We start from the raw sequence: 14,218 nt of genomic DNA, 5'->3' as shown, positions 1-14,218 counted from the left end.
TTATTATAAAAATTGAATTGATTGCATGAATCACCCTGTATGATGCCACAACTGTGAGAAATAAGTTTTCCCTTACTTTATTGCAAGTACCTTTTTGGTTCATATTTGATTTTTAACATTCAACAATTTTCCTCATATCAAAATGAGGTAAAATCACAGCACATATCTTGTGTCTGCCTGCAACCTTGGTCCTTTGTCATGGATGGGAGAAGACAATGCACCATGAAATGGTGAAAACATGGTTAATATTGTTAAAAAGGATTGAAATGTACAAAAAAACTTATCTTCCTGACAGTGACTGTGTAGCGATTAGCTGTTCCTTGACCAGATTCACTACAAAGACATGACCAGGACATCAATTTTTTGGGACTCTTTAGTACCATTTATTTATTTTCACCATGTTTTAATGCTACCATCTCTGTAAAAGGGCTGAGGTTGGTCCGAAAATATAGAGGACGAGAATCAAGTTCACGTTATAACAAGGTATGATCCAGAGTTGCTGGTACTGGTTCTGCCATCTGGACAGCAGTTGTAGTAGCATGAAGGAACATTTGATAGTTTAGATAGTAATACTAGCCCATCTTGGGGGTCCATGTACAAAATTTCACCCAAAGCAGAATACGCTGAACCTCGCCTGCTAAATAAAAATATTATTATTATTATTATTATTATTATTATGCTATATTATTATGCTATTTACGTCCTTTTTTTTTGGAGTTGTGTATGTGGTACTGTATGTGACCACTTTTACTCGATCATACTCGTTTGTTTCCCCCATGCTCAAGCATGATATGCTCGAATGTATAGAATCAAATATCACCTCAATGTAGCAATACACATAGAAATATATCTGTAACAATTCACCCTGGTAGTTTCAGCCCATAATCATCTAATCATTTTCATATATCACTAAGTATTGGTAAGGCAGACCAATTTTAACATGGAGATGATGAGTACATTCACTTAAGTTTCAATTTCACTGCGTCTCTCAAACCATGACTGATGGCTCACTGCCACAGACAGATTACGGTTATACGTGTACTACAATGGCTTCGAGTATATACTGCTCGTTTTGCCTATTTTAGCATTATTTGCTTGAGCGAAGAATTTGCAATTTTGTACGCTATCTAGTGTCGTCCATGCAAACTACGTATTTGCTGCTCAAGTGAAGAAGCTGTCAATTCTGTATGCTATCTAGTGTCGACCATGCAAACTATTTGCGGCTTGAGCAAAGAATGTTCAATGCAGTACTCTAGTATGTAGTGTGTGGAAATTTTGTGATGCATCCGAGAAAGGAACAGCAAATGTGAATCAAGTTTTGCGCAAATCTCTGGAAAAATGTGATGGAGTCCCTGACATTGATTACACAATTGTTCTGGGAAGAAAGCATGATCTGTACATGGTTGTTTGAAAGGTATGGTGGGCACATGGCTCGTTGGACATCTGTTAAGTGCAGCGAACACACATGGAGGTCCCTTAGATGCACAATACCCAACATTCTTGCCAAAGTCCATTGTCTCATCTGTGAAGATTGACGTCGAACCATTCATTTCCTTCCTGATGAGGTAGGCATTGGTTACAGAACATGCACAGCATTCTGACTGCTGGATTAGGCATACATTATGTAAGCACAAATTTGTATTAATGCTCCTGACAGCTGATTAGAAGCAGCAGCATGTTGATGTCTGCAAGGAGCTTCGTCAGGTTGACTCCAACCTTTCTTCTATAGTTATCACTGATGATGAGAGGTGGGTCTAACGACCCCGAGATGAAGCATCAATCTCCCCAATGGAAAAGTGAAGGTGACAGGTGAAGATCAAAGTCGAGAGCATGCATCCGAGGAGGCCAAATATTAACTTCCATATACGTCTGTGACATTTTTCTGTGGCTGTATGAAAATATGTGAAGACAATGGCCCAACCTTCAGCGACTAAGGAACTGAATTTTTCATCAAGACAATGCACCATCTCACATTGTTCACAAAGGACTTTTTGACCATAAGTAACATGACTGCCATTCCCTATGCACTCTACTGACCTCACTTGACCCTTGTGACTTTTTCTGTTCCACTGACTGAAGATCAACTTGATAGGCTGCAATTTTGATGCATTTCATATAATGTGAATTCTGAACAATTTGAGGACGTAAACACGACTGTCTGGCAATATTGATATGTACAATACCCGAGAGCTCCGAATCAATGCGAGTTGAGTCGACCACCCAACATGCTCGTCTACCGAGGCCGGCATAAAACTGTTAATTGGCATCTTAACGTAAATACATACTTTTCAATAAAAATGTTCATCGTTATCTAAAAAACAAATAACCACACACAAAAGACATAAAAAGACTTTGAAACAATTTCTAAACGTTTTTCATGTTACATTTCCTTTGCATGAGGAATATAATAGCTGCTTAAAAACTGCTATACGAAGACGTAATTTTTATTTTTAAAAAAGGGAGGGAGTGAGTCATTCATTCATTTATTTCAGTGATCGGAGCCCCCCCCCCCAATAATTTTGACAAGTCGGCGCTGCTGGTAACATGACTGCCATCCCTCATGCACTCTACTGACCTCACTTGACCCTTGTGACTTTTTCTGTTCCACTGACTGAAGATCAACTTGTTAGGCTGCAATTTTAATGCATTTCATATAATTATTGATGTTGAATCTGAAGTGGGTATATTTTAGAAAATGCATAACTATCCTAATTTCATTGTGAGAAGTGAAACAAATCTAATTTTGTTATCAATATTTGAATCCAGTGATTTGAACAGATACTCCAGGCACAATATTAGCACTTACTATTGTACCCCTCGTGGAAGATGGGGCATTATATGTGAGATACTCATCAGGAATGTCATCTTGAGATTCTTCAAACCCCTGTTGTGAGGATTGGACAGACCTTCTTTCATATTCTACACTTTGACCTTCATCCTGAAATATAAAAAATGTTCACATATATTATGTTTATATGCATAAAATGTTGTCAATAATGCAATGAAAATAATTTATTTTATTTTAAAAGTTGAACTAAGGGTAGGAGCTATTTCATGTTTCTTCAACATGTTCCATCAGAGATGATCACAAAAATGTGAAGGGCCTTGGCCTATCTCCCAACTGCAAGTCTTCCTCCCACAATCCTACCTAGAGGTGTGGAGATCTTCAACAGGTAATGGGGTGACCTGGGGACAGCATGTCAAACCCTCAGCCAGTGTAGGAGATTTCCCAAACTGTGTTACATAACTCACTCTTACGAAGGGCGATCAGGTTGCTCCGACCCTAATGTAGAAGGAATGAAGTTATGATTGATTTTTTATTTTGTTATTGTTTAGTGATTCTTTATATGCTTTCATTCTGAATTGCAAGTCTGCGTAGCGTACAGTTTTCTTTTTACAGGGGTATAACTGAGTGAAGTTGTTTCAATGTGCCAGAATGGAGAAAACTGAGGTGAGAGCGGTGATCAAATATTTTGTGAAGAAGAAGTGGACGGTATCCAAAATTCATGAGGACTTGGTGGATACACTAGGGGACACTGCTCCTTCATACAGTATGGTGAAGAGATGGTGTCGTGAGTTTAATTGTGGGAGAGAGTCATGTGAGGATGAACATGCAGGTGGAGCACCAAAAACTGTCATGATGACCGAAAACATTAACAATGTCCGCGATATCGTGCTGAAGGATCGTCGAGTCACTATCCGTCATGTTGCTGAGATGTGTGGCCTGTCATATGGCACTGTGCAAAACATAATTACCCGGAAATTGCAAATGAAACAAATTGCTGCAAGATGGGTCCCTTGAAACCTCACCCCAGATCAGAAGCGCACCCGAGTGCTCATCAGTCAAGAACGTCTTGACAAGTTTCGTGCTGATATAGACGATTTCCTTGTCCGATTTGTAACTATGGATGAAACATGGGTCCATCACTTCGACCCAGAAACACAATCACAAAGTATGGAGTGGAAACACCCACATTCTCCACCAACGAAGAAGTTCAAGGTGCAAACGTCAGCCAGGAAGGTGATGGCCTCAATTTTCTGGGACTGCAAGGGTGTCCTTCTTGTGGACTATCTACAAAGAGGCCAAACCATCACTGGCACATACTACAGTGACCTAATCAAGAAATTACCTGATTCCATCAAGAAAAAGAGGCGGGGGATGTTGACCACCTTCACCAGTACAATGCACCTGCCCACACCTACCACATTGCGAGGGCCGCTATCGCAGATGCATCGTTCGAATTGTTGCCCCACCCATCCTATTCCCCAGATTTTTCTCCCAGTGATTTCCATTTGTCCAAACATTTGAAAAATGACATTCGTGGGCAAAAATTTTCTGATTATTCTGGCTGTGGACTCGTGGTTGGAGGACCAGTTGGAAGAATTTTTTTTGCAAGCTATGCAGGCGTTGGAGCACCGCTAGGTAAAGTGCATTGGAGTTGCAGGGGAGTATGTTGAAAAATAATTAAAAAATTGAAACCCTATAGGCGCTCTTACCCTATAGGCGCTCTTTCTATGTTAGGGTCAGAGCAACCTGATTGCCCCTCGTAGCTCCTCAATTTCCTCACGATGGTGGGTTGCCACTGGTCCTATACACAGGCCGAGAACCCAGAGACTGAACCCAGACAGACTCGAACCCATGCTGTCCCGCAGTCGGAGTCCAAAGCACAGTGTCTTAGACCACATGGCCACAGAGTAAGATGATATTTTAAAAAAAATTAATCAAATGTGAATTTGCATATTACCAGTATTTATACAAGTTTTGCAATATTTACCTCTTTACTCATCACACTCAATGATTCATCATATGGGAGACTGTCCTCTGGAATGTTGTCATCTTTATATTCCTTACCTCTCTCATATGAAGGATATACAGAGGTTGATTCATATTCCTCTCCTTGTTCATCATCCTGAAAGATAACAATGTTAGTTTGTTACAAGAATGTTCAATGTGAGCTGTTGAATTAGAATAATTTATTATAAAAATTGAATTGATTGCATGAATCACCCCAATAAAATGTTGTGTATTATGCCACAACTAAACTTTATTCAGAATACTGTAAGAACTAAGTTTTCTCTTACTTTATTAATTTTTTGGTTCATATTTCATTTTTGACACAATATTTCTAATGCATCGACAATTTTCCTCATATCAAAATGAGGTAAAATCGCAGCACATATCTTGTGTCTTCCTGCAACCTTGGTCCTTTGTTAGGGATGGGAGAAGACAATGCACCATGAAATGGTGAAAACATGGTTAATATTGTTAAAAAGGATTGAAATGTACAAAAAACTTATCTTCCTGACAGTGACTGTGTAGCGATTAGCAGTTCCATGACCAGATTCACTACAAAGACATGACCAGGACATCAATTTTTTTGGTACTCTTTAGTACCTTTTATTTATTTTCACCATGTTGTAATGTAAAAGGGCTGAGGTTGGTCCGAAAATACAGAGGACGAGAATCAAGTTCACGTTATGTTATCAAGGTATGATCCAGAATTTTCGGTACTGGTTCTGCCATCTGGACAGCAGTTGTAATAGCATGATGTAATATTTGATAGTTTAGATAGTAAAACTAGCCTATCTTGGGGGTCCATGTACAACATTTCACACAGAGCATCATATGCTGAACCTCGCCCCTCTAGAAAAAGATATATTATTATTATTATTATTATGCTATTTACGTCCTTTTATTTGGAGTTGTGTATGTGGTAGAGTACTGCATGGGACCACTTTTACTCAATCATACTCGTTTGAGTCTCCCATGCTCGAGCGTGATATGCTCAAATGTATAGAATCAAATATCACCTCAATGTGGCAATACACATAGAAATATATCTGTAAAAATTCACCCTGGTAGTTTCAGCCCATAATCATCTATTCATTTTCATATATCACTAAGTATTGGTAAGACAGACCAATTTTCACATGGAGATGATGACTATGTTCACTTAAGTTTCAATTTCACTGTGTTTTTCACTTCATGATTGAGGGCAGATTACGGTTATACATGTACTACAATGGCTTCGAGTATATACTGCTCGTTTTGCCTTGTAACGTGTAGCAGTGTCCACGTTACAAATATGTATATAAACTTAATATTTTTCTTTGTTTGGTACTTATAATTTTTATGTGTTAATGGTTAATTACCAAGGAATGTGGAACACACCTCGTATATAAACTATACATCCTGATGTTAAATATAAGTTCCAAGAGTTTGTTTCTTTCTGCCAGCAAGCTGAGCTGGAAGTTTATTATCGGTGACAACAATGCAAGAAAGCTAACGCTATTGTGTAAGAACCAGGCAGACTCAACGTTGTCACAGGGAAAAGACGAAAGATTAAGTTGTCTTTCCCAAGCTATATCTGTCGTGTCCCTTGGCGGACAATAATTAGACTAATATCATAATAATCCCTGATTCTTTTACTGCAAGACAGTGTAATCAGAATTTAGTTACGTTAACGTAAAAGAAAGTTATTCCCACGCAAGACAAAACCTGTATATAAATAATTTTTGCTTAACATTTTGACGTTGTAAATTTTCTTTCTTTTTCTTTGTTGTCATTTCGCGTGGCCGTTGCAGGGAGAGAGGAGAGTTGGAAGAAGCCATATTCCCTGGTCAAATTAAATGCTGAGTGTAACAATTAAAATTATATTGCATGTTTATTATTCACAAAAGGGTAAAAATAGTAATTTTTACATGTAGCTAATTATGTTCCTCATTGATATTTTATTAATATGTATTTTATTGTAATGTAAAATTTATGTTAAGATAAAAGTTGGTAAATCCTTCACGGCACCGAGAAATGCTATATAAGCAGCGAAGCTCGGTGGCCCGTGGCCTTTGTATTCGAACTTATAAATACGGAACTCGTATAACCGTCTTTTCTTTCAACGCTCGAACTTCTGCGTTTACTTCCACTTCATTATTAGGAATTAGTTCATTCTGGGATTACCTTAGGACAGTTACTTAGCTCTTCTGGTCAGAAGGCTTATGTTCTCTCTGTTCTATGCTCCTGGTCAGGAGATATAATTGAGAGGGTTGGTTGTGATTGTCTTAAGATATACCGGAATTCGGGATCGGCCGATAGACTGTTGGTAGTCAACGTTTGTGACCCTGGTCAGGGTACACCTTTTCTTATTCTGTGGTCACGGATTAATTTTCGGTTCTCTGGTCAGAGGCTGGAAAGAGAAAAGGAAGTTGGATACTTAACTGGATATCGACAGAACCTAGTGGGAAGAAGGATTGTCGATTGCTTGTAGATCTATAAGTAGATTGAGAACCTTTGACCCAGAATTACGAGGGACCTTACATCGGGGACTGAAGCAGCCAGATTAACCCAAACTTTGAGCCGAGGAGACTCAAGCCCCAAAGAGATACTGAGCGTGAAGCCGAGGCTCAATAGACCCATTGAACCAAGTGCGATCTAGGGCGGATCGTGACAGCCTGTTCGAGCATTATTTGCTTGAGCGAAGAATTTGCCAATTTTGTACGCTACCTAGTGTCGTCCATGCAAACTACATTGCTGCTCGATTGAAGAAGATGTCAATTCTGTATGTTATCTAGTGTCGTCCATGCAAACTATTTGCGGCTTGAGCAAAAAACGCTCATTGCAGTACTCTAGTATGTAGTGTGTGGAAATTTTGTGATGCATCCGAGAAAGGAACAGCAAATGTGAATCAAGTTTTGTGCAAATATCTGGAAAAATGTGATGGAGTCCCTGACATTGATTACATAATTTTTCGGGGAAGAAAGCATGATCTGTACATGGTTGTTTGAAAGGTATGGTGGGCTCATGGCTTGTTGGACATCTGTTAAGTGCAACGAACATACATGGAGGTCCCTCAGATGCACAACACCCAACATTCTTGCCAAAGTCCATTGTCTCATTTGTGAAGATCGACGTCGAAACATTCATTTCCTTCTTGATGAGGTGGGAATTGGTTACAGAATATGCACAGCATTCTGACTGCTGGATTAATCATGCATCATGTCAGCACCAAATTTGTGTTGATGCTCCTGACAGCTGATTAGAAGCAGCAGCATGTTGATGTCTGCAAGGAGCTTCGTCAGGTTACCTCCAACCTTTTTTCTATAGTTATCACTGATGATAACAACCCTGAGATGGAGCATCAATCTCCCCAATGGAAAAGTGAAGGTGACAGGTGAAGATCAAAGTCGAGAGCATGCTCTTTACATCAATATGATTGTGCAAAATGAACTCGTCCGAGGAGGCCAAATATTAACTTCCATATACATCTGTGACATTTTTCTGTGGCTGTATGAAAATATGTGAAGACATCGGCTCAACCTTCAGTGACTAAGGAACTGTATTTTTCATCAAGACAATGCACCGTCTCACACTTCATTGTTCACAAAGGACTTTTTGACCATAAGTAACATGACTGCCATCCCCCATGCACTCTACTGACCTCACTTGACCCTTGTGACTTTTTCTGTTCCACTGACTGAAGATCAACTTGATAGGCTGCAATTTTAATGCATTTCATATAATTATTGATGTTGAATCCGAAGTGGGTATATTTTAGAAAATGCATAACTATCCTAATTTCATTGTGAGAAGTGAAACAAATCTAATTTTGTTATCAATATTTGAATCCAGTGATTTGAACAGATACTCCAGGCACAATATTAGCACTTACTATTGTACCCCTCGTGGAAGATGGGGCATTATATGTGAGATACTCATCAGGAATGTCATCTTGAGATTCTTCAAACCCCTGTTGTGAGGATTGGACAGACCTTCTTTCATATTCTACACTTTGACCTTCATCCTGAAATATAAAAAATGTTCACATATATTATGTTTATATGCATAAAATGTTGTCAATAATGCAATGAAAATAATTTATTTTATTTTAAAAGTTGAACTAAGGGTAGGAGCTATTTCATGTTTCTTCAACATGTTCCATCAGAGATGATCACAAAAATGTGAAGGGCCTTGGCCTATCTCCCAACTGCAAGTCTTCCTCCCACAATCCTACCTAGAGGTGTGGAGATCTTCAACAGGTAATGGGGTGACCTGGGGTCAGCATGTCAAACCCTCAGCCATTGTAGAAGATTTCCCAAACTGTGTTACATAACTCACTCTTAGCTCCTCAATTTCCTCACGATGGTGGGTTGCCACTGGTCCTATACACAGGCCAAGAATCCAGAGACTGAACCCAGAGACTGAACTTAGACAGACTCGAACCCATGCTGTCCTGCAGTCGGAGTCCAAAGCACAGTGCCTTAGACCGCATAGCCACAGAGTAGGATGATATTTTAAGAAAATTAATCAAATGTGAATTTGCATATTACCAGTATTTATACATGTTTTGCAATATTTACCTCTTTACTCATCACACTCAATGATTCATCATATGGGAGACTGTCCTCTGGAATGTTGTCATCTTTATATTCCTTACCTCTCTCATATGAAGGATATACAGAAGTTAATTCATATTCCTCTCCTTGTTCATCATCCTGAAAGATAACAATGTTATTTCTTTACAAGAATGTTCAATGTCAGCTGTTTTATTAGAATAATTTATTATAAAAGTTGAATTGATTGCATGAATCACCCCGATAAAATTTTTTGTATGATGCCACAACTAAACTTTATTCAGAATACTATAAGAACTAAGCTTTCTCTTACTTTATTAATTTTTTGGTTCATATTTCATTTTTAACACAATATTTCTAATGCACCAACAATTTTCCTCATATCAAAATGAGGTAAAATCGCAGCACATATCTTGTGTCTTCATGCAACCTTGGTCCTTTGTCATGGATGGGAGAAGACAATGCACCATGAAATGGTGAAAACATGGTTAATATTGTTAAAAAGGATTGAAATGTACAAAAAACTTATCTTCCTGACAGTGACTGTGTAGTGATTAGCTGTTCCTTGACCAGACTCACTACAAAGACATGACCAGGACATCAATTTTTTGGGACTGTTTAGTACCTTTTATTTATTTTCACCATGTTTTAATGCTACCATCTCTGTAAAAGGGCTGAGGTGGGTCCGAAAATACAGCAGACGAGAATTAAGTTCACTTTATATCATCAAGGTATGATCCAGAGGTTTTATACTGGTTCTGACATCTGGAATGCAGTTGTAATAGCATGATATAATATTTGATAGTTTAGATAGTAATACTAGCCTATCTTGGGGGTCCATGTACAAAATTTCACCCAGAGCAGAATACGCTGAACCTCGCCTGCTAAATAAAGATATATTATCATTATTATTATTATTATGCTATTTACGTCCTTTTATTTGGAGTTGTGTATGTGGTAGAGTACTGCATGGGACCACTTTTACTCAATCATACTCGTTTGAGTCTCCCATGCTTGAGCGTGATATGCTCAAATGCATAGAATCAAATATCACCTCAATGTGGCAATACGCATAGAAATATATCTGTAAAAATTCACCCTGGTAGTTTCAGACCATAATCATCTATTCATTTTCACTGCTGACCTCACTTGACCCCTGTGACTTTTTCTGTTCCGCTGAATGAAGATCAAATTGATAGTTTGCAATTTTGACGCATTTCATATAATTATTGATGTTGAATCTGAAGTGGGAATATTTTAGAAAATGCATAACTATCCTAATTTCATTGTGAGATGTGAAAGAAATCTAATTTTGTATACGGTATTTCAATCCAGTGATTTGAACAGATACTCCAGGCACAATTTTAACACTTACTATTGTACCCCTCGTGGAAGATGGGGCATTATATGAGAGATACTCATCAGGAATGTCACCTTGAGATTCTTGAAACCCCTGTTGTGAGGGATGGACAGACTTTCTTTCATATTCTACACTTTGACCTTCATCCTGAAAGATAATAATGTTCACATATATTATGTTTATATAAGCATAAAATGTCAGTGAATAAGTTCAGTGGTAAAACATTAAAATGCTGACCAAAGCAAACTTTTATAGTATAAAAATATACGTAAAAACGTAACAGTTCCACCCTCTAACAAGGTCTTCTTCACACAAAACTTCATAATAAAGTGATGAAAGTTACAAAACATCATGTATACACACTCCCAGACAAGGTCTATGCACAAAACAACAGGAAGGCACCAGTCCTTATCTTAGAATATTTCATTTCCAGAATTCCTGAGTGTTGAATCTCCTGACAGGACTCTGACTTGTGATTGACAGGTACCTGGTAAGAGTCTTGCCTTATGAATTACCTGTCAGGAGTTTCCACACTCATGAATTCCTGGAATGAAATATTCTAAGATAAGGGCTGGTGCCTTCGTGCTGTTTTGTGCATGGACCCTGTCTGAGAGTGTATATATATAAAATGATGTTTTGTAACTTTCATTAATTTATTGTGAAGTTTCGTCTGAAGAAGACCCTGTTAGAGGGTGGAAACATTACGTTTTTATGTATATTTTTTATACTATAAAAGTTTGCCTTAGTCAGCATTTTAATGTTTTATTAATAGGGAAACAAGGCTTAACAGTGTTACCAAAGTTCATTGGATTTTTTATCCGAGATTTGCTGAGTGTAGCAATCATAAATTATATTTTTATATGTGATTCCAAAATTGAAGTTCACATATTTATCTCTATTTTTTGTTGAACCATCTTTTGTGACATCATCACTCATCACACACATATGAAGCATATTCTGCACTGTAACAAATTGAATTTAAGTATTACAACTGAAATGAAATACTCACTTATCCATGACACTGCTTTTTATCATTGTTCTATTAATTTTGGTGGCAACTGCCACAATCCTCTTGGAAACTTGGTTGTAATGTTATTTGCCAAGTGGTCTTGCAGAAAAACAGTGCTGGAAGTTGGGGGAGGGGGTGCAAGGGGATGCTATCTCCCTGCTAGCAAAATTTTCGCAAAGCATCTGAACTGAATCATTGTAACCATGTTCAATGTTACTTGCATCCCCTAGCCAACCCCAAGCCTCGACCAAACGTGCCCCACATAACATTTTTCACTTCAAGAGCTGCGGATAAGCGATTCCTTCATTTTAGTATGTTAATTTCTTGAATTTTTTCCTGAAGCATGAATTGTCCTTGCATGTTAGAAAATTTTCAATGTTAAATTATTTACTATATGAAGATAGGAATTTGTAATCCATTTAGTTTCCCCATGCTATTTACTTATATTTCCAATTCTTACCACTTTACTCAATGAAGGAAGTTTATCATCAGGATAGTTTTCATCTTCATATTCTTCGATTCTCTGATGAGAAGGATGTACAGATCTTCTTACATAGTCCTCCCTTTGACCTTCATCCTGAAAGATAACAATGTTATTTTGTTACAAGAATGTTCAATGTCAGCAGACTACTTAGAATAATTTATTTCAAAAGTTGAACTGGTTGTATGAATCATGCTGATAACACTGGGGAACAGTGAAATTGCGGCACAGTGTTTGAGAGCTAATTTAGGGCGATTTCATGCTGCTGAATAATGATATAATAATATATTTCCTGAATTGGCTCTAATTTATGAAATAAATGCAACTAAACCAAAATGGCTGAAACATAACACATACATATAAATGAACTTCCAACAACAATTTAATATTTCTTTTTGTGATTACAATCATTAACATGATTTTTTGGTTCACTCCATGTCATGGGCACTCCAAATTTGAGTCCCTTTCGTCCGCCTTGGTCCCAATAACGAAGTGATTCCAAACAAGTTTTGCAAACTATATGTGGGACCCATTTTTTATTCTGTTCTCCCAGATTTTTGGCAAAATAAGCCTGATACAAATCTCTCACTACATCTGTGATATTTCTTCTCTGTGATGGTAGACAATATATTCCACATATATAGCAAAAAAACATTTGGGTTATTGAAACACTTACTACGTGAGGAACTCATATTTCCAATGTATTCACATTAAACGCATTTCGCTTAGTTATACTACAAAATTCAACATCAAGAGATATATTGCCTAGTAATGATTCATAAGTTGCCTAGCAACAATTTACAAATAAATAAATAAGTTTCTTAATGGGAATATCAGCTTATTATCAAATTTTGATATTACCGAGAAAAGCGTGGAGTAATTTTACCTCCTACATTTTCCATGGTGTGTTTATTTTTATAACTGGAGTCAATTTAACTTAACCAATCATACAATTGGCAATCACAGCTGTTTTGTGTGCTGAAACTGTTATTAAACTTTATGCCACAAAATAAAATCTTATTTTTGTTCCCCAGTGTAATTTTTTGTATGTGATGCCAAAACCAATCTTTAATCAGAATTCTACAATTGATAAGTTTTCACTTACTTTTATTATTTTTTGGCATATTTCTGAAAGCGTCAAGAAGTCACAAAAATGTAAATTAGCAAAGTGTAATAGGTTTTGTGTATTTTGCACAAAAGTGTGTATATTACCCCATGCACGTTTTTTCACTAGAACATTACTTCATTACAGACAATGTACAACACACTCCGCATACACACCTTATTCATGTTCCAATTCTTATGCTTATCAAAATGTGCTAATAACCTCTCTTGAAGACAAGAGAAAGATATATTTAAATATATATCACAACAAAAATACATATAAAATGAAAGAGATTCATTCAGAGATAAGAGATTTTTATGTTATTATTCATATATTTCTTGCTGAGAAAGAATTTTGTGTGGACACAAAATACTAGTGATGGGCTGATATGAAATATTGGCCAATACTGATGAAGTTCCAATGTAAAATTTACTGATACCGATAACCGATATTCTACCGATCGAATATAAAATTCCAAATGGTCTCTGAGGAACCTGAATGGATCATTGACCTCCTTAATAAATGCATGTTTCAAGGTGGCCGCAGTGCAAAAGATGTTGCATATGTAGACTACTTTACTTTTTAAAAAAGTAGGGCATGGAGATTATCGATAAAAATTATAACAAAATGGCAGAATTTTGCACTAAATTATCAGATATTTATAGATATATCGGATCAGTAAAATAATCTGTAATTTTACCAATATGTCTATATTAGCTGATACCGACAGAGGACTGATTAATCTGTCCCATCCCTACAAAATACATATTTTCCAATTTCATAAAAAAGAGTAAATTGTAATTGCTGTAACAATCTCCTCTGCCTAGAGTTCCTCAAACGAAATTAATCGAGGGAAGTTAATATCTATCAGTCCCTGCAGGTGATAGGCCAAGCAATGCTTTTCAATCTTTTCAG

General features: G+C 37.2%; 1 protein-coding gene across 1 annotated transcript in view; it reads right to left on the bottom strand.

Moving 5' to 3' along the window:
* Positions 1 to 14,218, bottom strand: part of LOC146005465 (uncharacterized) — a 191,331-nt gene that overhangs the window by 99,152 nt on the left and 77,961 nt on the right. Inside the window, exons 19-24 of the mRNA XM_083144708.1 lie at positions 12,178 to 12,294; positions 10,724 to 10,855; positions 9,355 to 9,489; positions 8,667 to 8,798; positions 4,776 to 4,910; positions 2,807 to 2,938 (exon numbers count right to left, since the gene is read on the bottom strand). Coding sequence (XP_083000834.1) covers positions 2,807 to 2,938; positions 4,776 to 4,910; positions 8,667 to 8,798; positions 9,355 to 9,489; positions 10,724 to 10,855; positions 12,178 to 12,294 — 783 coding nt within the window. The remainder of the gene's footprint in view (positions 1 to 2,806; positions 2,939 to 4,775; positions 4,911 to 8,666; positions 8,799 to 9,354; positions 9,490 to 10,723; positions 10,856 to 12,177; positions 12,295 to 14,218) is intronic.

The sequence above is a fragment of the Lepisma saccharinum genome, chromosome 23 (genome assembly GCF_977018435.1).
Source record: "Lepisma saccharinum chromosome 23, izLepSacc3.1, whole genome shotgun sequence".
NCBI lineage: Eukaryota > Metazoa > Arthropoda > Insecta > Zygentoma > Lepismatidae > Lepisma > Lepisma saccharinum.
This window is presented reverse-complemented; position numbering and strand designations above follow the sequence as displayed.